The sequence below is a fragment of the Lissotriton vulgaris genome, chromosome 7, assembly GCF_964263255.1.
Source record: "Lissotriton vulgaris chromosome 7, aLisVul1.2, whole genome shotgun sequence".
Taxonomy (NCBI): Eukaryota; Metazoa; Chordata; class Amphibia; order Caudata; family Salamandridae; genus Lissotriton; species Lissotriton vulgaris.
This window is the reverse complement of record NC_141695.1, coordinates 1,026,106,495-1,026,130,356: the sequence shown is the minus strand read 5'-3', so window position 1 is coordinate 1,026,130,356 and position 23,862 is coordinate 1,026,106,495. Positions and strand designations below refer to the sequence as shown.

The window sequence follows — 23,862 nt, the reverse complement described above, 5'->3', positions numbered from 1 at the left end:
CCCTGCCACACCTATAGTGGCCAAAATCGATTTACAAAAGGGGGTGGTGATGAACAGAGTGTCTGAATTGAGCAGACCACTCTTACCCAGTCCAAAGATCAGGGCTTGATCCATCACCGTTATTTATCTCACTGCCCCATCCCAGCTCAGAACCTGGCTATATGCAAATCAGTCTGTCCCTGGCCCAGTGCATCATGGGAACAGGGCAGACTAAACTACCAAGCCAATTCTTTACCAGAAAGGAGACAAGCTACCGGGGACCGGTTTCTGGCATTTCAGCCTCTTCGGCCCGGCTTGCTTGAATCCTGATGGAGCAGTGAGAAAGGGACTCATGTCTGAGTATACCCTGCCACACCTATAGTGGCCAAAATCGATTTACAAAAGGGGGTGGTGATGAACAGAGTGTCTGAATTGAGCAGACAACTCTTACCCAGTCCAAAGATCAGGGCTTGATCCATCACCGTTATTTATCTCACTGCCCCATCCCAGCTCAGAACCTGGCTATATGCAAATCAGTCTGTCCCTGGCCCAGTGCATCATGGGAACAGGGCAGACTAAACTACCAAGCCAATTCTTTACCAGAAAGGAGACAAGCTACCGGGGACCGGTTTCTGGCATTTCAGCCTCTTCGGCCCGGCTTGCTTGAATCCTGATGGAGCAGTGAGAAAGGGACTCATGTCTGAGTATACCCTGCCACACCTATAGTGGCCAAAATCGATTTACAAAAGGGGGTGGTGATGAACAGAGTGTCTGAATTGAGCAGACCACTCTTACCCAGTCCAAAGATCAGGGCTTGATCCATCACCGTTATTTATCTCACTGCCCCATCCCAGCTCAGAACCTGGCTATATGCAAATCAGTCTGTCCCTGGCCCAGTGCATCATGGTGAACAGGGCAGACTAAACTACCAAGCCAATTCTTTACCAGAAAGGAGACAAGCTACCGGGGACCGGTTTCTGGCATTTCAGCCTCTTCGGCCCGGCTTGCTTGAATCCTGATGGAGCAGTGAGAAAGGGACTCATGTCTGAGTATACCCTGCCACACCTATAGTGGCCAAAATCGATTTACAAAAGGGGGTGGTGATGAACAGAGTGTCTGAATTGAGCAGACCACTCTTACCCAGTCCAAAGATCAGGGCTTGATCCATCACCGTTATTTATCTCACTGCCCCATCCCAGCTCAGAACCTGGCTATATGCAAATCAGTCTGTCCCTGGCCCAGTGCATCATGGGAACAGGGCAGACTAAACTACCAAGCCAATTCTTTACCAGAAAGGAGACAAGCTACCGGGGACCGGTTTCTGGCATTTCAGCCTCTTCGGCCCGGCTTGCTTGAATCCTGATGGAGCAGTGAGAAAGGGACTCATGTCTGAGTATACCCTGCCACACCTATAGTGGCCAAAATCGATTTACACAAGGGGGTGGTGATGAACAGAGTGTCTGAATTGAGCAGACCACTCTTACCCAGTCCAAAGATCAGGGCTTGATCCATCACCGTTATTTATCTCACTGCCCCATCCCAGCTCAGAACCTGGCTATATGCAAATCAGTCTGTCCCTGGCCCAGTGCATCATGGGAACAGGGCAGACTAAACTACCAAGCCAATTCTTTACTAGAAAGGAGACAAGCTACCGGGGACCGGTTTCTGGCATTTCAGCCTCTTCGGCCCGGCTTGCTTGAATCCTGATGGAGCAGTGAGAAAGGGACTCATGTCTGAGTATACCCTGCCACACCTATAGTGGCCAAAATCGATTTACAAAAGGGGGTGGTGATGAACAGAGTGTCTGAATTGAGCAGACCACTCTTACCCAGTCCAAAGATCAGGGCTTGATCCATCACCGTTATTTATCTCACTGCCCCATCCCAGCTCAGAACCTGGCTATATGCAAATCAGTCTGTCCCTGGCCCAGTGCATCATGGGAACAGGGCAGACTAAACTACCAAGCCAATTCTTTACCAGAAAGGAGACAAGCTACCGGGGACCGGTTTCTGGCATTTCAGCCTCTTCGGCCCGGCTTGCTTGAATCCTGATGGAGCAGTGAGAAAGGGACTCATGTCTGAGTATACCCTGCCACACCTATAGTGGCCAAAATCGATTTACAAAAGGGGGTGGTGATGAACAGAGTGTCTGAATTGAGCAGACCACTCTTACCCAGTCCAAAGATCAGGGCTTGATCCATCACCGTTATTTATCTCACTGCCCCATCCCAGCTCAGAACCTGGCTATATGCAAATCAGTCTGTCCCTGGCCCAGTGCATCATGGGAACAGGGCAGACTAAACTACCAAGCCAATTCTTTACCAGAAAGGAGACAAGCTACCGGGGACCGGTTTCTGGCATTTCAGCCTCTTCGGCTACTTAGGCTAATGACACATTGGAAGATCAAACTTACCGAGTTTATGTGATACACAAAATCGAACTGGTGTCCGCCAGGATGGTCTCCCTAAGAACACAGTGTATGAGGGAATAAAAAAATTGTAGAAATGCTGAATCTCAATTGCCAAAGGCTAAGCGCCGAAGCGGGTCTTGTCTGTGCTGGGTTGCTAATAAAGAACCCAAACCTAGCCCTGAATCCTAAAAATACCCCTGTACCCCAAAACCCAAACCTAGCCCTGAACCCTAAAAACACCCTGTACCCCAAAACTCAAACCTAGCCCTGAACCCTAAAAATACCCCTGTACCCCAAAACTCAAACCTAGCCCTGAACCCTAAAAGTACCCCTGTACCCCAAAACCCAAACCTATCCCTTAACCCTTAAATACCCCTGTACCCCATAACCCAAACCCACCCTTAAAATACCCCTGAAACCCTAAAACATATACCCCAACACCCCCAAACTAAAACCATATACTTACCTTAAACTTAAATTTTAAAAACATATGCTTTTACCATTCATGCATTTACAACGAATTTCGTTGTAAAAGCATGTGTGGTAAAAGCATATAAAATGTAATGGTATGCGTTATAATAGTATTGCGGAGTAAAGGTACTTGCGTTGTAATGGTATGAGGAGTGAAGGTATGCGGAGTGAAAGTTGCGGAGTGAAGGTGTTTTACCGTCTCCACACCTCTTAACACAAGACCGTGGAGAAATCTGACACCCGGACCCATCTCAGCTCAACCTTGCGATCTGGCTCCTGAAGTCCTAGAATTTGGATATCTGAACCTTCCTCCAGACTGCATGAATGTCATTAAAGAAGCTAGACGTCCTACCACTAGGGCATGTTATGCAGCCAAGTGGAAACGATTTTTAATATATATTTTCATAACAGCGATATTAATCCCTTAGATGTGGCTATTCAACACATTATAGGTTACTTACTGCATCTTCAAAGATGTAACTTAGCCTATACGTCTATTAGACTACATCTTGCTGCAATAGCAGCATATCTGCAAAACAGACAACATCTATCTCTGTTCAGAGTGCCTGCCATTAAAGCCTTTATGGAAGTCCTTAACACCATCGATGCTCATGGTATTCTCCTGCGGTGCTGCAGATTTGGGAATCCCATTGTTCATGACGAGCTCAGCTCGTCATGAGTGTATGGAGGTGTACACCATGACGAGCTGAGCTCGTCATGAGCGTCGAAGGAGTTAAAAGAATAATTCCTCCCAGAGTACCACCTTCACCTGTATGGAATTTAAACGTCGTTCTCACACGGCTAATGGGGCCTCCCTTCGAACCCATGCACAAATGTGAATTACAATTTTTAACCTGGAAGGTTGCGTTCCTAGTAGCTATTATTTCCCTGCGCAGAGTTAGTAAACTACAAGCACTAACCATTCAAGAACCCTTTTTGCACATGCATCAAAATAAGGTTGTTTTTAGTACCAATCCAAAATTTCTGCCTAAAGTCATTTCTCCATTCCATCTCAATCAATCTGTGGAACTGCCCGTTTTCTTCTCGCAACCACAGTCAGTAGCAGAAAGAGCTCTTCACACTTTAGATGTCAAAAGAGCGTTGCTATCCTACATAGAAAGAACACAACCCTTTCGTAAGACAAAACAACGTTTTGTGTCTTTCTCACCACCACACGAAGGCAATCCCTTTTCAAAATCTGGAATAGCTAGATGGATTGTCAAATCCATACAGATTTGCTACCACAAAGCTAAAAGTACGCTATCTGTTCCTCCTAAAGCCCACTCTACCAGAAAGATAGGGGCTCAATGGCATTTTTAGGGAACATTCCCATAGGTGACATCTGCAGAGCAGCCACAGGGGCTACACCACACACATTCACGAAACACTATTGTGTAGATGTGCAAACAAAACAACAAGCTAATGTGGGCCAGGCTGTTCTTAAAACATTATTCCAAACTACTGCAACAGATAGGGGTGGTGGCCGCTAAGAGTGGGTACTGCTATATAATCTATGCATTGTGTACAATCTGCAGCTCATATGCCTCGAACGGAAAATGCTACTTACCAGTATGCATCTGTTCTTGGCATGTAGAGCTGCAGAGTTGTACACGCCCACCCGCCTCCCCGGCTACCCTTGGCTGTTCCAGTATTATCTTAATTAGATACAAATTACACGGGCATCCTTCTTGTACTTGCAAAGCTCCATCATTTCCCTAATAGCGAAAAACAATCTGGGGATGGAGCCGATGCCCATGCGCAATGTGGTCCTAAGGAGGAGTCACCTATCTCGTGACTTCCAAATAAATTTTCAGGACAACAACAAACTGCAGACATCCGGGCCCAACACTAGGTGGCAATCTATGAATAGTGTACAACTCTGCAGCTCTACATGCCAAGAACAGATGCATACTGGTAAGTAGCATTTTCCTTCTAGTGGATGCTCTACATGACTGCAGACACTGCCCCCCTATATTTTGCTGATTGAAAAGGCCCCTATTTAAGAATCACACTGGTTCCTTGGATTATATTTTTTTTCTTTTTTTTCTTTTTTGGTCCTCATTAACCATCATGGTTTCAAGTATCGACAACAGAAATAGAAAAGACGTCATGCTGCCTCAGTTACGAAACTGGCAGGGATTCTGTTTGCGAGTGGTTCCAACTCCCAACAGCAATGACACTTTCTGTGGAGGTCAAACACCAAGGAAACCTGGAAAAGGAGTTAAAATGAGGTACCTGTTACTGCCACTGTATGCCGAAATTCCAACCAGAAAAAGGCAGAGCAGGAAGATTACACCATAGCTGCGTAATCATTAGACCAGGGGGAAAAAAACCACACAAAAAAACCCCAGCGCAATTAATGGACCCAGTCGAGCAGATGCCAAAAAGCTCTCTTATCTTGATTTCCGGCCCTAGCCAGGTCTAACTTTGATACTTGCAGAACTGAGGCATACCAATCATTAAGAGAAGGAGGGGTAGGATCTTTCCATCTTCTGCAGATTTCCCTTCTTGCCAATAGGATGGAATAGAACAAAAGGTTCTTGGCTGGACTCCGAGCCAAGTCTATAACTCCGAAGATTACAAGAGGGAGGTCGACTGACACTTGAAAGCCCAGTGAGGACGTAAGTGTGTTGCTTATTGAGTCCCAGAATGGAGCCAAGTGGGGACAGTCAAAGAACATATGCACATCTGGGGCTGCTTCTAAGCCGCACCGGGCACATGCCACAGAACCTCCCGAAGAGAATTTTGACAGCCTCTGTGGGGAATAGTAGGCCCTGTGTATGGTGAAAAGATGATTTCTGCGAAGCCAAGCTTGCTTAACAATGTCCCACAGAACCTTACAAGATGTCAGCCACAGATCCTGCACATTTTGGCCGAGAATTAAGGGGCCCCACAGGGACTCTGGTAGTTGGAATTCCCCGTCAATTTCTTCCTGAATTAGATTGTAGCATAGAGAGATCTCCTTCCTGGCCGGGGGTTTATCTATCAGAAGGGACTCAAGTTGGCAGCCCCCCCCCGCCCCCCCAATGGTAAACTGCTCCCCCGAGAGGGCTGGAAGGTGAACGAGTGAGCCCAACTGTTGAACAGCTGAAAAGCTGATATTAGATGTATCCAGGAAACACAGCTTACTTTGCGCTTCCAGTTTCATAATTACTATGTCCTTAGATGCCCCTCAAGTACAGGCTTATTTCCGTAACGGTAAAATAGGCAGTATGACCATATTTTATCTCAGCAGCCATTGTCTTCTGCTGCTTAACGTGCAGTGTGCCACACCTCTGGTACGGGAAGCTTTATTTCCTGAGAAGCAACAGTAACAGGATAGAAAGGGGATGAAAACTATGTGCACTGGGACTGGAGGGCCCGGAACAGAAAAATTGATTAGAGTGAGGCATGAGGTGAAAGACGAAGAAGGGCATGGCCTCCAAATATACACACTGAGCAGAGTGCTACAGCATGTGCAGTGCTCTCCTTCCTCATAGACACATAGCTGATAAACTCCTGCAGGATAAAAGGGCATTGAAGCTGACAAGTTTTCCTCCAACTACCCTTAATATTGGAGAGTACACAGCTGCTGTTTCCCAATATTCAAGCGGTGGCTGTCAGCAACTCGGGCCTGGCTGCTGATGCAGGAACATTGTAGGGATCCCCCAACTTACTCTAAAGCTCCCGCCCACTCCAGAACATCCAAGAGCAACGGGTGACACCAGCAGGACACGACAGGTGGGGTGTAGGCCACTCCTTACACACAGCCTTCCTTTAAAACATGCACCCGTAAGCCCAGCCCGCCTACCTCTCTTTGGTGAGCCTGCTGGCAACCAACCCTCTTTACAACCCCATCGTACATCTTACCTTATTTTCCCATTGGTATGGCCTTCATTACAAAAATGAAACAATCCTCTAGCATGAAAGCTGTGTTTTCTACACAATCCCTCCGCTTCCAAGTGACGTAAAGGTTAGAGCAGCTGACCTTGAAGCTGGAAAACTGGGTTTGAGTCTCGGTGGAAGGCTCAACATCCCTTGATTCTGGGTGAATCAGTTAATTTCTGCGTGCCTGTGAATGTGTCCGTTAGTAATGCAACTGGTGCTCGTGTAAAGCACTCCGATACGGGTCGAGTTCGCACTATGTAACAAAACAGAGGAAAAAAACTGTACTTTCCTGAAACACTTTCAGAAACCAACCATAAAAGTAGCGCACAGAAGCAAACAGACATACAGCAAAGTGAAAGGATACAAGTAATAGGCCCGGCTCCATGGGAGGGAGCAAACACCAAGAGGAGTGACAAAAAAAGATACATTACCCACATAGAAGAAAGCTCTCTGGAAGAAACGCAACAAAAACCAATGAAAAGTGATGGGCGAGCTGTAATCCAACAGAGTAGATAACGCATGTCTCGAAGAGCCAGCGCATACACTGCCTAGGCAAGACCTAAAAAAATCTACTGTCGAGTGTGATGCTTATATGTGGCTCTATCATCACTTCCAAGTCACCAGCCAGTTGCACAATGCCACCACCGGAGCATTACCAAAGGTAGGTAACTTGATCTTATGCTCAATACTTCATTTTTGAGATCTGATATAATCCAATTGGGTAACATTTCAGAGACCCTTAATCCTTCGGGCCCTAGGCAGTGCATAACAATTATTATCTCCCTTTTAAGCTTGTGAATGGGTCCTCATACAGATACTAAATAATGTAGGAAGTTCCACTTCATCTCTTCCAACTCACACATAATTAAAACACACAAATTCTTCCTTGCACACCTCAGTTTCAGCTCTAGGTCAATATTGATAACCAATAGTGCACCGGAGGAATACCACTGAAGCTGTCTGTAATCACACTATGTTCAAAGTGTATTTACATCTGTAAGCTCTTATCACACCTCTTCTGCCTTCTCTTATTCCACCTGCCTTATTCCCTTGACGACTTGCTATCCACCATGTTCTTCTACGGGAGTTGCCTGTGCTCGGGGCTCACTGTTGCACATGCATTCCTTTCTTTCTATTTGCGTTCTATAGTGTGTCGTGTTCCAGTCTAGTGGTCTGCACCAAACGGCTGCCTCCAAAGGTGAGTCCATCCAATCAAACTGTGTCTGAGTTAAGGTGCGGCATGGGTTAAGCCCTGTAAGACTTGGTTTGTGGTATACATGGTTTGTTAAAGGCACAGAGAATCTGTTCATATCCCCAGAAATGGCCGACCTCTAGAATAGGGTATAACATTCACAGCATGTTAATGAAACTAATCAGTTAACACACTACTTCCTCGCATAATTACAGAGTACTGACCACACATTCCTTTTAGCATGGCACCATCAGTTTAAGAACTTAACCACGCAAGTTCAATGCATGTGTGCTGGGCTTGCACACAGCCACGCCTCAAGTGAATACACCTGTATCCAATGTCAACAGATTGAGGTACCTGCCACTAAAAATGAAGTTATTTATGATGTAGCAATAATCATCCAAGACAGTGTGTTGGGCGCAAAATGTGATGGTGCTGCCTCATCAAACCTCAGCTATTCAGATTAAAGTCTTTCTCCTTACTAACATATATGTATTTTACTCCAGAGATACAAGCTCCTTGCCATTACTCTATCAGTAATGTCTCTACACAGAGTATGAGGAGTTTAGCTTTACATCATACATAATCCCTTCTGGGGCAAGGTAAGCACTTCCAACCATTCTCCTTTTAACTAACAACTTAATAGCCTTAGCTCCCCAGTTTACCAACTACGTCCTGGATAAACAAAATACTAACAAAGATAACTATCACAAGATAACAGAGCATATACTGCAGAGGTTCTTGGGACAAGAGACTACTACAAGGCTTCCCCAACTTGGAGGAAGGCTCCCCGGTGCACAGCGCTAAAGTGACTAAAAAGTCTTAATGTTTATACACAGTTCATCACAAAGTAAAGTGTGCAAACTTGAAAGGTTCCACGTTTTTAATCAAACTCATTAGCTTCATGAGTGCTTCATGGATATTTGAAATATAGTTTCACAATGATGTTCCAACATGCATCATCCAAAATTAATGATCCCAATGCATTTCGGGCTGAAGGACAGCCCTTCTTCGGGGGAATGCTCTACAAAATAAAGAAAGCATCAATCTGTCACTGGACAGTTCGTAAGAGAGCCATAATGCGCAGTTAAGAATACCGATGCTGGTTAAAACATGCCATCATGCTCAAGGGCCAACCATGTGTGTCAACCTAGGGAAGTGCAATCTATTCACAAGCTAAGGCAGTGTAAGTGTGTTAAACTTTTTGTCAGTTCTTGGGACACGCACATAAAATGAACATAGATGACGTTATTCATCAGTCCAAACCACCACATAGTCCTTTTTTTATTTCTGTTCTCATTTGACGTCTTCAGATATCTTACTAATATGTAATTCGCAATATTTTGGAGACTTGCAGTAACATTCCGCTTTCAAAACAAGTCCTATTTCAACATGATTTTTTAAGGAAATGGAAAAAGAGTTAGAGCTTCAAATTGGAATGAAAACCGAAATGGAAATTGCTATGAAACTTTTGGAAAAGGACACCCATGAAAAGCAAGATAGTTTAGTTGCACTACGCCAGCAGCTGGATGAAGTCAAAGCAATTAATCTGCAGATGTTCCAGAAAATCCAGGTAACCTTAATCTAATATATTTCATAGTTGGTGGTTAACTTGTGTTCATATTCCACTTACTGCATCACTGTGACGTGAGCTGTCCTGAGTTTATTTATACAATTGGAACGTAAATCTGACCTGCGAGTTGATACTGTGCTACAGTGTCAATAAAAACCCAAAAAGTACACAATTCACGTTTATGAAACAGGAAAAATGAATAGGGGTAACTGATCAGTAGAGCCTGGATAGAGCAGCAAGCTGGATAGCCAGGATAAAGCAGAGTGCCAAACGTGTACAGAGAACACTTGAGTTTTAGGTTTCTGGTAAGAGGCCATTTTGGGAGCAATGCTCGCATGCTATTCTCACAAATTCTCATTATTTAAATTCTTCTTAATAAATAATGGGCACACACACTATGAAAACTATCCAAATAAAATATGTCGAGAATCTGATGCGTGGGAACCTAGCTTAGATTTCTTTTTTCCATTGTCTATGATTGTGATATTCAGTGCTGCAATTATGTTTCTGGCTTCTGACTGCAATTATCATGGTTGTTAAGAGGCCTTAACAGTAATTTCCTCTTTTACAAGGAACATTTTTGACCACAGATTTCCCAAACATTGAGCAAATTGTTCTAGATGACGACAACAGAAGGGCTCGTGAATAGTCTATTTTAATGTGCCTTTAGGCAAGTTTATGTAATTATATTTTTCCAGCATGTGCTGCTCTAGAACACATGCTTTGCATGTCCCTGTTGTTTAGTGTTGAGCATAGTCGTAAGTTTTTTTTAATTCAAAATAAAGGTTTCAGTTTTGAAGTAACCTGTGGGTCGTCCCCTGAAATCCACAATGCATCAGGAGATAGACTCCATCAGCATCTGGTTTTGACATATTTTCGTGGTCCCTCACCCGGAACCCACGATGTCCGTGTGGTACAGGGTTTAGCAAACTTCGAGATAACCTGTGTGATTGTGGATAAATCAATGTCTGTGTCTCGGACATATAAAAGGAGATCATTAGTTTATAGGGGCCACAATGTGAGTGTTACCATGTACTGGTAGTCTCCAGGTGGCCTCAAGGAGGGGCAGTCGGGCTGCCAAAGGTTCCAAGGCCATAGCAAATAACTGTGATAAGGGACAACCCTGATAGGTGCCTCTACCTACAGGCCATGGTGCTGAGATATACTTCCCAGTTTTAACCCAGACTGAAGGGGCAGAGTATAGAATTTGTATCCATTTCCAACTGTACGGACCTATCCCGAATAGACTCAGCACTTTGTGCATATAACCCCAGTGTAGGTAATCAAAAGCTTTCTTCAAGTTCAATAAAATACAGACCTTATTTGGAAAGGAAGCTTCCAATTCACTCTTAATATGCCACAGCCTGCGAAGGTTTGACTAGGTGTTTCGACCTAATATAAAGTCCTCCTGATCATCGTATATTAACTCCGGTAGTTCCGGCAATAATCAGCTTACAAGAAATTTGGTAGAAATCTTATAGACACTATTTAAAATAGAGAGCATACGATACATTGCCAAGTCCATTGGATTCTTCTGGGGTTTTAATAACGTAGAGCTGAGTGTGGCATTAAGGGTAGGATTAAGGGAGCCTTTAGAAAAGATGGCCTACCATTAATATCAGCTAATGAGTTAGGCCATCTGTACCTGGCACTCTACCTTTAGGCAGAGCTTTGAATCAAGAGAATCTCAGGTTCCATAATGGGCATGTCAAGAGGCATTCAGGTCTCTCGGGTTAAATGAGGAAGTGGAAGTTGGGCAACAAAACTATCAAACTGACCGGTAGAGCAGTATAAAAGTCCTAGTAGTAATTGTAAAAGGCGGCAATGATCGATGTCTGGGTGTGAGCCGTGTCCCCGGATTGGATTAGAATCCGGAAAGGGATGAGAAACCAAATGTGCCAGCAAGCAGCTAGATTTGTCTTCCTCATTGTGGATTCTAGCTAGGTGAGCAGCACAGTCTTGGGTCGTAAGTAGTTCAGCAGTACCAAAAAACCTAACTCGCGCCTCGCACTGCTCACCCGTGCTGTCAGGGGATACCACCACAGCTCGTTATAGCTCTGACAGAGTCGACTCGGCCTGTTGGATATCTAGTGTAAGCACCCTGAGAGCAGCCACTGTCGTTTTTATTGCAAAGCCTCCTTGTGATGATCTTAAAAGTTTCCTACTCCACCAAACGGGAGTAGAAGTTTCCTGTATTCTCTTGAAAGAATGTGTCAATGTGTTGGGATACTGGCTGGGACATCTTAACATCGTAACCAGCAAATAGGATTCGATGGAGAAGGATTGCCCCATTCCACCGTCATACAGAGAGGGTTATGATCTGATAATACTCTGGTGGTAGTGGATGTAGGTCACTATGTTATGGAGGTACATAGAACAAACAAAACGGTCTATTTGGGAATGTAATTTGTGGGCCAAAGAGTAAAAGGAAAACTCCCAGTGTGTAGGATATCTAAGAACCCTCTTGTCATCTAGTGCTTAGTGAGTCAACCACTGCCAGAGCATGTCTCCATTAAGAGACACGTGAGTTCACAGTAAGGGAGGTGTCAAGATGAATGTCCAGGACTGAGTTGAAGTCCTTAACAATTACGCATAGGGCAGTCGGCCAGCCTAAGTAATGTTGTTAGTTAAGTCCAAAAGTCCTACTGTTCGGAGTAGGGAGCATACACAACACCTATGTTCCATGGGTGGCCACGCAGGGTACCATGAAGGAATACAGAGTGGCTGTCCAGGTTGATATGTACTGTGTCGAGCCTGAAAAGGACCCCTGCTCTAATCCATAATTCAACTCCTCTAGCGTAGGCAGGGAAGCCTATGAACTTGCCCCACCATCTAGCCTGCAGTTGGGACACTTGTCCAGTGAGTTTCTCGTAACCAAGCAATTTGTGTATGCTAACAGAGCAGTGCTGCATGTACCCTTTAACGGTTTTCCTGGGAGTTCATCCCCTAAGTTCTATATAATTAGGTTATGTGAGTCAGAGAATTTTTAAAGTAGAGGAGCTGTGGTCAGTGTTGGAACCAAACCAGTGTAGTGGAGAGGGAAGCTATGTGTACTGGATATAGCTGGGAGCGTCTGAGAGGGTGCACATCGCTACAGTTGCTCAGACAGAAATAAAAGACTAATGGGATGCGAAAGGTAGCCCCTGGACAGAGCAAAAAAACACTATCCAAACACAAAACTCTAACTTGACACAAACATGACAACGAGGCTAAGAAAAAGGGAATGGAGGACAAAACGAGGTCATAATAATTTCCCAGACTTTAGGGTGTTGTAGCGATTGCAGCATGGGATGTTCAACCCCTCCAGTGGTGCAGAACGAAAAAAGGGGGCTAGTAGGCCCACTCATGTAATAGGGACCAAAGTACGGAAAAACTGCGGATTCAATGTCGTGGCCCCTCCCAGGCAAGGGAGGGGCCACAAATACCAACATATGTGAAGGCAAAAGGTGTCATGGGGTAGCCGCATAGCCTGTGATGTAGGTTGGTCATAGTTAACGAGAGTTCGCCTAAATCAGCAATAGACTGCATAGTGAATAGTGGCAATGAAGGAGTATCGGAGCCAAGTTCCTCTGATGAGGGATCCTCTCCTGACATAGTTGCCGCCAATTAAAGTAAATGCGGCGATGCCAAAAGTCTGTCCAGGGAGGCTGCAGTTGCGACTGCAACGTGCTGCTCCCGCTCACTCTGTAAAAATGTTGGAGTGTCACACCATGATCTACGGCAATGTAATATCTGGACCATAGTTATTTGATCCAGTTTGGGAGCAGTTGGGGAGGGAGCTCGGGGGCGACCAGGCGCCTGTTTATCAAAAGCCTCCACCCAGTCTCATGCTACCTCCGGCTGTATGAAAAAATGGCTATGCTGGCCTTCAGAGATGCATGGTTTGGCGGGAAACATTAAGGTGCATTTAAGGCCTAGATCTCGCAGTTTCTGTTTCACCTGCGTAAATTATGCTGTTTGACGCTGGACTCCAAGTGTATGATCTAGAAAGAACATATTTTTGTGTTGCCAAGGTAGACGATACCCTTCTCACTGATAGCCATAAGGGTTGTATCTGGGTCACAATAATTCAATAGTCTTGCGACAATAGGTCGGGTGGGGCACTGGAAGGGGAGGTTGCCAAGTCTGAACCCGATGTGCATGCTACAGCACAAAATGCAGGGAAAGCGCATCCTCTTGTTTAATCCAATGTTCAAGAAATGCGGCTGTCTCTCTCCTCTCCGCCCCCTCTGGTATGCCTACATTCCACACATTATTGCAGAGGTAGCTGACCTCCGCATCATCCAGTTTGCTCTCTGCAATGGGTATCTATTCTAGAATAGACTGTGTTTGTTCCACTGTATGTTGGCTGGAGGGTCCAAATCAGCTATGGCTTGGGTATTCGCATGTATTCTGTTTGAGAGTTTTTGCTGGTTTTCTCTGCGGATCGCCATGGCGTTAGTGAGAGTTGAATTTGGTCTCAAAGGCCTCCCTAGAGTCAGCAATGGCGCCAGTATTTTGTCCAACTTATTAGCTGGAGAAGCCCCCACAGGGCATGGGTCGTCTCCACAGGGGACTCCGTAGTAGCTATCATGGTTGCTCTTCGCTGTGAACCAAGGGACAAGAAGGGGCAAAATACCCAAGGTTGGGGGTCTGGTGACTGGGTTCTCCGTTGATTACGCTTCTACCTCATGTACACATGCGAAGTTCGAAAAGTAGGTGCTGGGTAGTATCTCAGTAAGGCAGGAGACTCAGTGGGGCACTCGCGAAGTCCAGGGTTCAAGAATTCGCCTCACCCATAATCTGAACATATATGAGTGAAGGCAAAAGTACTCCCAACTGCAATGTGGAGCCTTGTGTCTCCCACCCTGGGCCCCCCTGTCCGGCTCCAGCATAGGGCCCCATTAGCCAGCATCATCCATGTCATCCAGGGCGTTGGGGATATCTCCAGCCACTAGGTGTCGAGCCATCCTGCTCAAACTAAGCCCCCTCTGAGTACTCCGTTCCCACCTGCACGAAAGGGGCTCCCGGTGTCTCTTTAGCCCCAAAACAGGTCTAAGTTGCCGGCCGGGCCACGGAGACACAACTCTAGGGCTTTGCCAGCCTTTTCTCTGCGTAGCCATTGACAATTGTGCAGAGCCTCATCCTCAGAGGGCCTGGCCTGATCCTGGGTATACCACTGCCGTTGCCTGGCGTAGAAACGCAGAGCCAGCAGCCCATTGCTCGATTGCAGCTCCCAGGCACAGAGGACGTACCTTTGCAGATTGTGTCTCAACAAAATGTGCTCCCTGGCTCCCCAGCCCCCATAGTAGATGATGTGGGGCCACGCACAGCAAATAATTAGGCCCTCTATGTTCTGCGTTCCGGCCACGCCCTGAAATTTCCAATCCTTTTTCCAGAACCACAAATGATTGTGTAAATAGATTTACACACTCTAGATGGAATATATCTCCAATATTTCATTAAAAGTACCAAAACTTTGAAAGACTACGACTTTGTATCTTTTGGTAAGTCACACTTTGGCTTTCCTGGCTGCAGGTGTCTGTGTCCCTTGAAGTCCTCTTTGAGTCAGTAGAAGGCCAGCTGCAGCTGGACTACCGATATCCATGCACAGCGGGTCCAGTGGTATCCTTTGGTGGAGACTGGTGTTCCTCTTTGGCAACAAATATGTGCTGAGACGACACATCTGAGACGATGAGCACCGGTCTCCTGTTTGTTTCCACTGCCAACCTGTCTACCCCTCCGGAGAAGATCGCCATTTGCGGCTTCACCTTTGAGGCTTGCTTTTTGGGCCAACACCATTAGTGGCATGGGTGAGGTAACATCTCTTCCTGTTGCATGCTTCTAATGTTTCTGAGCCTGGGAATCGTTAGCACAACTTCCCAGGAGGTCAGAAGCCTGTCTGGTGGGCAGGAGGTGTGCAAGGCCACTGGACAACAGAGTGTAACCTTCTAAAAGATGCCTTTCCTTAATAGTGACATAACATTTTACTTGGGTATCAAGTCAGGTTTGATGTCACAATTATTTTGATACCTTCAAGTACTAATTTTAGTAGTCCCATTCAAAAGTTTGCTGGGCTGAGGGGTAAATTGTTAACTCGGTCTCACTTTTCTACACCAAAAACAGCAATTTGAAGTGTTGCTGTCAGGACATATGAATGTGTCAAGTTTGCGCTTCATAAAACTCCCCGAAAAAAAAAATATATATATATATAACCCCAAGCTCCAAGGTGACCCCAGGTAAGGACGCACTCAGACGGCAACTGGCGTGAAAGCCCTTCATTAAGGTAAACTGAGTCCTGCATTCCGAATACATTCACAGCATGCATGCCGATATCAGCCTGACGCGTTCCAGAGCTCCTGTTCTTTCTTCAGAAGCTCGACATTTCAGTTCGTGCTTTCTGACACACCCAATTTATAATTGTTTAATTAGGCACCCTCCGATGGGCTGCTCAAATGAGTAGTTTGCTTGGCCCTCTGGGTCTTGTGGTGTATATCAGAATAATTCACTCCTTTGATGGATGCACGTAATTTTCACTGTTGTCACCTTTTCATAAGCCCTCTGATGGGCCTCAGAATATAGGGGTCAGTTGTCAATCCTATGCGTTGTCTTCCCACTTAGCAGGCTTTAGCATGATTCCTAGCCCTGTGGCCCCGCGTGAAAGCGGGATGGTGCAATCCTTCACGGCGGGACTGCCGCATTAAAATCCAAGCTCCAAGATGCCCCCAGGCAAGGACGCACTCAGACGGCAACTGGCGTGAAAACCCTTTATTAAGGTAAACTGAGTCTTGCATTCCGAATACATTCACAGCCTGCATGCCGATATCAGCCTGACTCATTTCAGAGCTCTTGCTCTTTCTTCAGAGGCTCAACATTTCAGTTTGTGCTTTCTGACACACACAATTTATAATTGCCAGTCAGTTAGTGAGTCAAAAGCTTTTATTATCGGTTAAAAACCATAAAAAGACATATTTACACATTTGCAAGTAGAAGTGACAATGTTAAAACATGCAGTACAGTCTTTAAAACAATACTAAATTCATACAAAAGCTAAGAAGATTAGGGAAATACGGACATAAAAAGCTCTACATACAGTACATACTCGCGCTAAAAGATCCCAGACAGTTTATTAGAAGGGACCTCATGGGCTACAAAGTTCCTACAACTAAAGAAAGGGGAGTTAATGGTCTTGCAATTTTTAGTACTGCACACCTTGTGTACCACATGGACAGGAGAAAGGTTGCAGTTGCGAACACTGTCAGAGGAGTGGTATCATATTTAAGAATTCTGAAAACCTCCCTGTGGTCCCTTAAACCCCTGGACTTGCAGAATTGAATAATCCATTTGGCTCTTGCCCTTGAGTGCGAGGGGCAGAAGAGCAGAACGTGCAGATCTGTCTTTCTGCTACCTGCACACCCTGGGCAAGAACTCGCCAAGTATTAAGCGTTTGCCCACTTATTTGTGACACCCCCAAGAGGCAATGGGCCGGGTCTAAACTGGATATAAAGTTTCTTGGCTAGAGGAGGCTGGATGACATACAAGAATTTCTCAAAGTTGGGATGAGTCTTGATGTTAAGGAAGGTGTTAGTCAGCCTGCCCATGGAAGAATTAGATATTATAAGATCCATACGGCGGCGCTTTAATGCCAAGCTCAAGGATTTCTTGGAAAGCAAAACTCAAGCCTCTTTGGGGACGACCATATTTACCCCATACCAAGAGCCTGGGAGAGGTGCTTGATGTGCTTTAACTATGGGATCTTCCCCACACCCCCTCTGGACAAAAGATCCCCTAGGTCCTCCCTATAGCACGCAAGCTCAGGTGTGTACCAGAGTCCTCTCCAGTACAGTATCGGACAATTCGAGATAGGCACCAAACCTAAATCCAGCCTTAGGTGGGTACTCCGGGGAAGCCTCAAAGGGCGCCTGATGAAGCTATTCTCGGTGAGGGATAGCGGGGCAGCACTGACATGACCCGATAGATCCGCACCATATAGCGTGCCCCCTCTCGCCTGGGCTTTATAGATTTCCACGGGAGGACCCAGCAATTTAAGATACCGCCAGAGGATTGGGCCAGCTTCAAGTTGGCCTTAGCCATATGAGATCCCCAGTCCATCCTATCATTTAGGGTAATCCCCAAATAGTCGAAAGTGGACACTCGATCCAGCGCCATTCCATCCAAGAGGGGATGGGGGCAATTGGGTTGTTTGGTGTTATAGACCATATACTTGGTTTTAGAGAGGTTAATCTCTAGATTCCTCAGGCTGCAAAAGCGGCAAAAAGCCTCTAATGTGCGCTGGATACCCTCAGATGACTTTGACAATAGGAGGGTATTGTCAGCGAACATTAGGGCCGGTATTTTTCGCCCAGCCAGTCAAGGGGAGTCCAGATCTCTCGATCCCAGTAGGTGTGCGGTCAACCCATTGAGGAAGAGGGAGAAGAGCGTGGGCGCTAAAACACACCCCTGCCTCACTCCCTTTTCCACCAGGAACGGAGCCGACAATTCCCCACCCCTCCCGTACATCACCCTTGCGTAAGTGCCTTGGTGCAAGCGTTTGAATAAATCGCACAGGTAGGCCGGGGCACCCATCGCGAGTAATATTGCCCAAAGCTTATCCCTCTGTACTAGCTCGAATGACAAAGATCAAATACAGACTACCTGCCCCAGAGTGACTGTCTTCCAGTATACCAACTGTAATCTAAACAGTTGGTCAGTCGTGGAGACCTTTGCCCGAAAGCCTGCTTGGAAGGGGGTTAGGATGTGATGGTCTTCCATCCAGCTCTGCAACCTAGTTAGGAGGACACGTGCGAATATTTTCTGGAGGACGTCGATCAAACTAATCGGGCGGTAGTTGGCCGGGTCCAGGTGAGAAGCTTTTTTGTGTATGGGTATGATTTCTGCACCCAGCCACGTCGGGGGAATGTCCAGGCCCTGTATAATGGCGTTGAAGTAATGCAAAAACCAGAGTTGATGGACAGAATGCAGAACAATGTCATACATTCACCCCAGTACAGAGATCTGGGCCTAAAACCATCGTTTTTTTGCACTCTACACCACCCTAGTTCAGACATGGCGATATGCAAATCAGTCTGACCCTGTGCCTCATTGGAAGAGTCCAGCCCGAACTGCCAAGCCATGCCTTCCCTGGACCGGAAACAAGCTTCCGAGGACCGGTTTCTGGCATTCCAGCCGTCTTCAGCCCGGCTTGCTTGAATCCAGTGGTGTGGAGTGCATGGGACTCACGTCTGAGCATACCCATCCCACTCGGGTGACAAATGCAAAAACCACAGTTGATGGCCAGAATGCAGAACAATGTCATACATTCACCCCAGTACACAGATCTGGGCCTAAATCCATCGTTTTTTTGCACTCCACACCACCCCAGTTCAGACATGGTCATATGCAAATCAGTCTGACCCTGTGCCTCATGGGAACAGTCCAGCCCGAACTGCCAAGCCATGCCTTCCCTGGACCGGAAACAAGCTTCCGAGGACCGATGGCGTTGAAGTAGACACAGATGTAAGGGGCCCAGACCCTCTGCTCGCTCAGGTATAGATCACCAGGGATCCTATCTAAACCCGGTGCTTTCCCCGAAGTCAAGCTTCTAAGAGCCACCTGTACTTCAAGGAGTCTGAAAGGGTGGCAATCAAGTTCCATGGCCGCCGGGTGAGTTGGTTCGGATATACTTATTTGGGCGGCTATATTTACAGAAGAATCCGAAGCTCTAAGTGGGTAGAGGGACTTAAAATGGTCAAGCCAATTGACCAATTGCTTAATTAGGCGCTCTCCGATTGGCTGCTCAAATTAGTAGTTTGCTTGGCCCTCTAGGCCTTGTAGTGTATATCAGAATAATTCACTCCTTTGATGGATGCACATAATGTTCATTGTTGTCACCTTTTCAAAAGCCCTCCGATGAACCTCAGAATAAAGGGGTCAGTTGTCAATCCTATGCGTTGTCCTCCCACTTAGCAGGCTTTGGCATGATTCCTAGCCCTGTGGCCCCCAGTGATAGCGGGGTGGTACGATCCTTCACGGCGGGCGTCTAATTAAGCAATTATAAATTGGGTGTGTCAGAAAGCACAAACTGAAATGTCGAGCTTCTGAAGAAAGAGCAGGAGCCTTGAACCATCGGCATGCAGGCTGTGAATGTATTCGGAATGCTGTAATATATATTAATGGCGGGCACTTACTATGTCTGAGCAACTTTTGGATTAACTATGCTGACAATAAAAATATGCACTTTGCACTTTATCCTGGTGTGTTCCTGATTCGATTCTAATTGGATGTTCAAGAGGTCCTCGCCGGATCTGATTCATCCATTTGCCTTTCTTAGGGGAGACTTGTGCATATTGTTAAGAGAGGTGGTGGGTTTGCCATTGGTTTAAATGGCAACGTTGAATGAGCAGTTCAAAACTGCTCTTCAAGAGTGCAGTAGCAGGCTAGGAGCTATTTTGTGCTTTTTCCCCCACACAGGGTGTCACAACCAGTGCCACAGCCCTGTGGGTGGGATACTCTGTCTTACATGCCCTGGGTACTCTTGGTACCATATACAAGGGACTTTTAAGTAAGTCAGCTTATGCCAATTGAGAGGTAGCCAATCCCACATACATTTTGTAAGGTGTTAGAACACGCTCACTGAGGTCTGATTAGCAGGCCTCAGTGCACTCGAAGTAGAAAAAATAACAGCATTAGTCCAAACTTTGGGGGTGATTATGCAAAAAGAGGCATTCTCTTACATAGTATATATGCACTGTCCTGTTTCGCATCAACCCACCTACTTACTCACCCATATGGGTAAGACACAATTTAAGGTACAGTCCACATCCTGATGCATTTTAGGTTTCAGAAGAGAGATCACAAGTCACTTAGAAACTACTTGAAAACTGAAACCTTTATTTGATAAAGATTGATTACTGTACTAATATGAACAAGTGCAGTGGAAGTCTTTCTTAATCTGGCCCTTGACAGATTAGATAAAAGGGTAAACCTCTATTTATTACAGACCATCTACTTTTAGGCTTTTAAATCAAAACATTGGAGTGCCAACAACCCCTACCCGAAGCTTGATTTGCCTAAATAGCAATGGCTGCTAAGCAGAACAATTGCATTATATATTCTCTGTTGTCAGTTGTAATGGTCGCTACGTCTAGACAATAATATAAAGCACCTACTAGGCCAATTGATCTTGTTGTTTTTATATGTGAAAGGTGCTTCTTCATAGATTGGCTAGTTTGTGTCTGGTAGTGTGTATAGGTGAGCAGGTAAATGCTAGAGTTAGTCACCTGTTGGAATAATAGACTTATTTGATGGGTGCAGGAAAGATAGAGTGATTGGTTGACTAGATGAGAGAATGATGGATAGATGCATGGCAGGGCAAATGCATGGGTAGATGGCTGCATTAGCAAACAAGTAAATGATGAATGAGTGAGAGAGCACAGATCATCAAATGACTGAAAGCATAGATAAATGTATGAGTACATTGATGTTCCGGATGGATGGGTGTTAGCATAGTCTAGGTATGTGGCTTGCTATTAACAGAGTAAGGAGCCTTCACCCACTAAGTATGTGTAAACCCTGCCATACATAGCCTAACTTGCATGTGACTGTTAGTGCTTGCAAATGGATGCCTATAGCTGCCAATAATAACCATCATGATGCTAGAGCCAGCATTAGAATTCCAAATCGAACATTATGCCAGAAGTGCATGCCAGGGGTATCCACTGTTAGCTAATATTGCTACCAATATGTCAGAGCCAGCAGTGTGCTAGAAGTTGCTACCAACATGCCATGGCTCCCAAGTTATGTCATTAATTGTCACCTTTCTAGCAATAATTATGAGTATAATTAAGGGGTCAGCGGGTGTCATCAAACCATTGGTGTCTGCAATATGTAATTAACTAGCAGTATTATGCCTGGGGTTGGCACCATAATGGATACAATATGTCGGTTGAAGGGGGCACTGTTTGCCACAAGTTGCTGGGATGCTACTCTCACACGCTCTATCTCTTTCTCTCTCCCTCTTTCTCCCTGTCTTTCCCTCTCTCTCTCGCTCTCTCTCCCTCGTTCTCTCTCTCTCAATTACTCCGGAATAGCATTTCTTCCATCACTTGATCTTGCATAATTGTACATGGTTAAAATATTTCCAGTCACAAGACTGGGCACCCTTAGTAATCAAGGTTAAAATAGCAGTTCACACATTAAAACAGCATATTCACCTAAGTTTGTGATCTGAGCCTTGGCCAGGGAGGCGGCTCAGAGCTTGAACTCCCCATAGAGGCTCCTGTTGTCAGATTTTCTTCCGAGTATTAAGCTTACAATAAGGAATTCTGTGGGTCTAGTATTCAGATCGCTCTCATTTCTGCATTAGTCTAATTAACCCTTTCCCTGGAACCTTTATCAATTGAAGCTTGTAGAAGCTAAGCAGATTTCTGCCCATTTTCTACCTGTATTTTGTAAGCCCTAGGAGCATCATCATCATCATCATCATGAAGAGTGAGGCACCTTTCCACCTGAAGACTCTCTTTAGATCTTGTGCCTCTTACTGGGCAAGGATAATGTATACAGAAGGTACCCACACAAAGCACATTTGGGTCCAGATGTACAACCGGGGCATTTAGCGATTCACAAATTGCTCTTAATTTCGAATCGCAATTTGCGAGTCGCTAAATGCCATATACAACAGCGTCCGAGACACTGTTTGTGATTCCCAATGGGGTCGCAAATTGCATGCCTCATCAATATTCATGAGGCATTCGCAATTTGCGACCACGTTAGGAATGGCTGGCCCTCCCTGGTACGGTGGTCTGCTGGGCTCAGCAGACCTTTATGTCTGGGACTGCTTTTCAATAAAGCAGTGTTTTTTTTAATGCAACCCGTTTTCCTGCCCCTATTTTCCCCTACATTTGCAAAGAGGAAGGGGTCCCCTGTGGACCCCTTCCCTTTTGCGAATGCATTACCACCCTCTTGAAGAGGGTGGTAAATTACGAGTGTTTTGCGACCGCAATTGCAAAACATTCTTTCATAGGGTAGCGAGTCGCAATTAGGAAGGGACGCCCTTGGAATGCCCCTTCCCAATTGTAAATGGCCCTATCGTTTTTGCATGTGCAATCGTGTTGCTAACCCGTTGGTGCATGCAAAATTTGGTTGTACATATTGCCCTCGATGCCTCCACAAGCCCTAACACATTCCAAAAGACTTGTGATACCCTTGGTGACCCCCACTCTCATTAATGGCCTATACTCCACTCTTCACATGTTGCTCCATTTTTCTAGAAAGGATGTAATCCTCAGTAAGACAAAAGGAGTAATGTCTATGGGTCGCTGAAGACAACTTACCAGCATCACATGACCCACTTCATTAAACACACCCAGCAGACTTTAGAGTGTCAAGGTCATGGATTTTTCTTTCCTGATCCTTCATCACCAGGGACTATGCAACTTGTCAAGTTTCTTTACCCGATTCCTTGACATGCTTTTCTCAAGCAAAATTTGAAGCATTTCCCCTGGTAGATGCTCCAACTTGCACTGCAGGCATCTGACTTCAGATAAGGGGTGTTTGTTGCTTGGTGAGTGTTAGAATTAGGGGTCTCTGGTTGGCGCAAGTATTCACTTGTGACAAGAAGGGACCCTCTCCTCTAAGTCAGGGCGAAGGATAACCCCTTAGAATTACCCTTGCTCCCCCTCTAGGTGCGTGGCGTGAGCAGCCAAGGCTATTCTTCAGGCGCTATGGAGTTAAGCACTTGTAATAGCACACACAGTAAAATGTACCAATCCCCCCACAAATGGACACCAGGCAGGTATTATATATAAAAATACCTTCCTTTATGTAAAAAAAAAATATATATATAAGCAGATCAGACTTATCACAAGACCAAATATAACGTGTTTAGGTTTTAGGCCACAGATTGAAAATAGGCAAGCTTTTCTTCTTGCTTCTAGATCACAAAAGGTTTCTGTTCACTTCAAATGTACTTCCAAAATAGTTCTCTTAGTCCCAGCTACTTTATTCTGACTTCATGGGCAGGTTCTGGGGACCTCAGGCCACTCTTAGGCCTTCTGTGCGCTTCGTAGCGCTTCGCTCGCTCTCTCCGCTGAAATCGACTGGAGCCCTACCGCGGCCCACACATTTAGCGTGAGCAAGCCTTCACCGCGTACGGTCCTTCCCAGCGGCTCGGGACATAGGCGCAGGCAGAGCTTGGTGCTGACCGGTGCGGCTCGTGCGGCGGGAGGGTTCTGAGGAGCAGGGCGCTTGTCAGGGGGCTGGGGGGCCAAGATAGGAGGACGGAAGTGCTACGCTTGGCTCCCACTCACCCGCAAGGACTCTTGTGGGGGCGTAGGCTTCCTCCTTCAGCGCTCTTGATGCACATGCCTCCATGACGCGGAAATAACACGTTGCG

At 45.8% G+C, this 23,862-nt stretch overlaps 1 protein-coding gene across 4 annotated transcripts in view; it reads left to right on the top strand.

Annotated features, from left to right (window-relative positions):
- Window positions 1–23,862, top strand: part of RUFY1 (RUN and FYVE domain containing 1) — a 717,137-nt gene that overhangs the window by 436,912 nt on the left and 256,363 nt on the right. For 3 of the 4 annotated variants that reach the window (XM_086931453.1, XM_086931456.1, XM_086931455.1), the window contains one exon: window positions 9,324–9,491. The exons of the other annotated variant lie outside the window; for it this stretch is intronic. In XM_086931453.1, coding sequence (XP_086787579.1) covers window positions 9,324–9,491 — 168 coding nt within the window. The remainder of the gene's footprint in view (window positions 1–9,323; window positions 9,492–23,862) is intronic. 4 annotated transcript variants of the gene reach the window in all.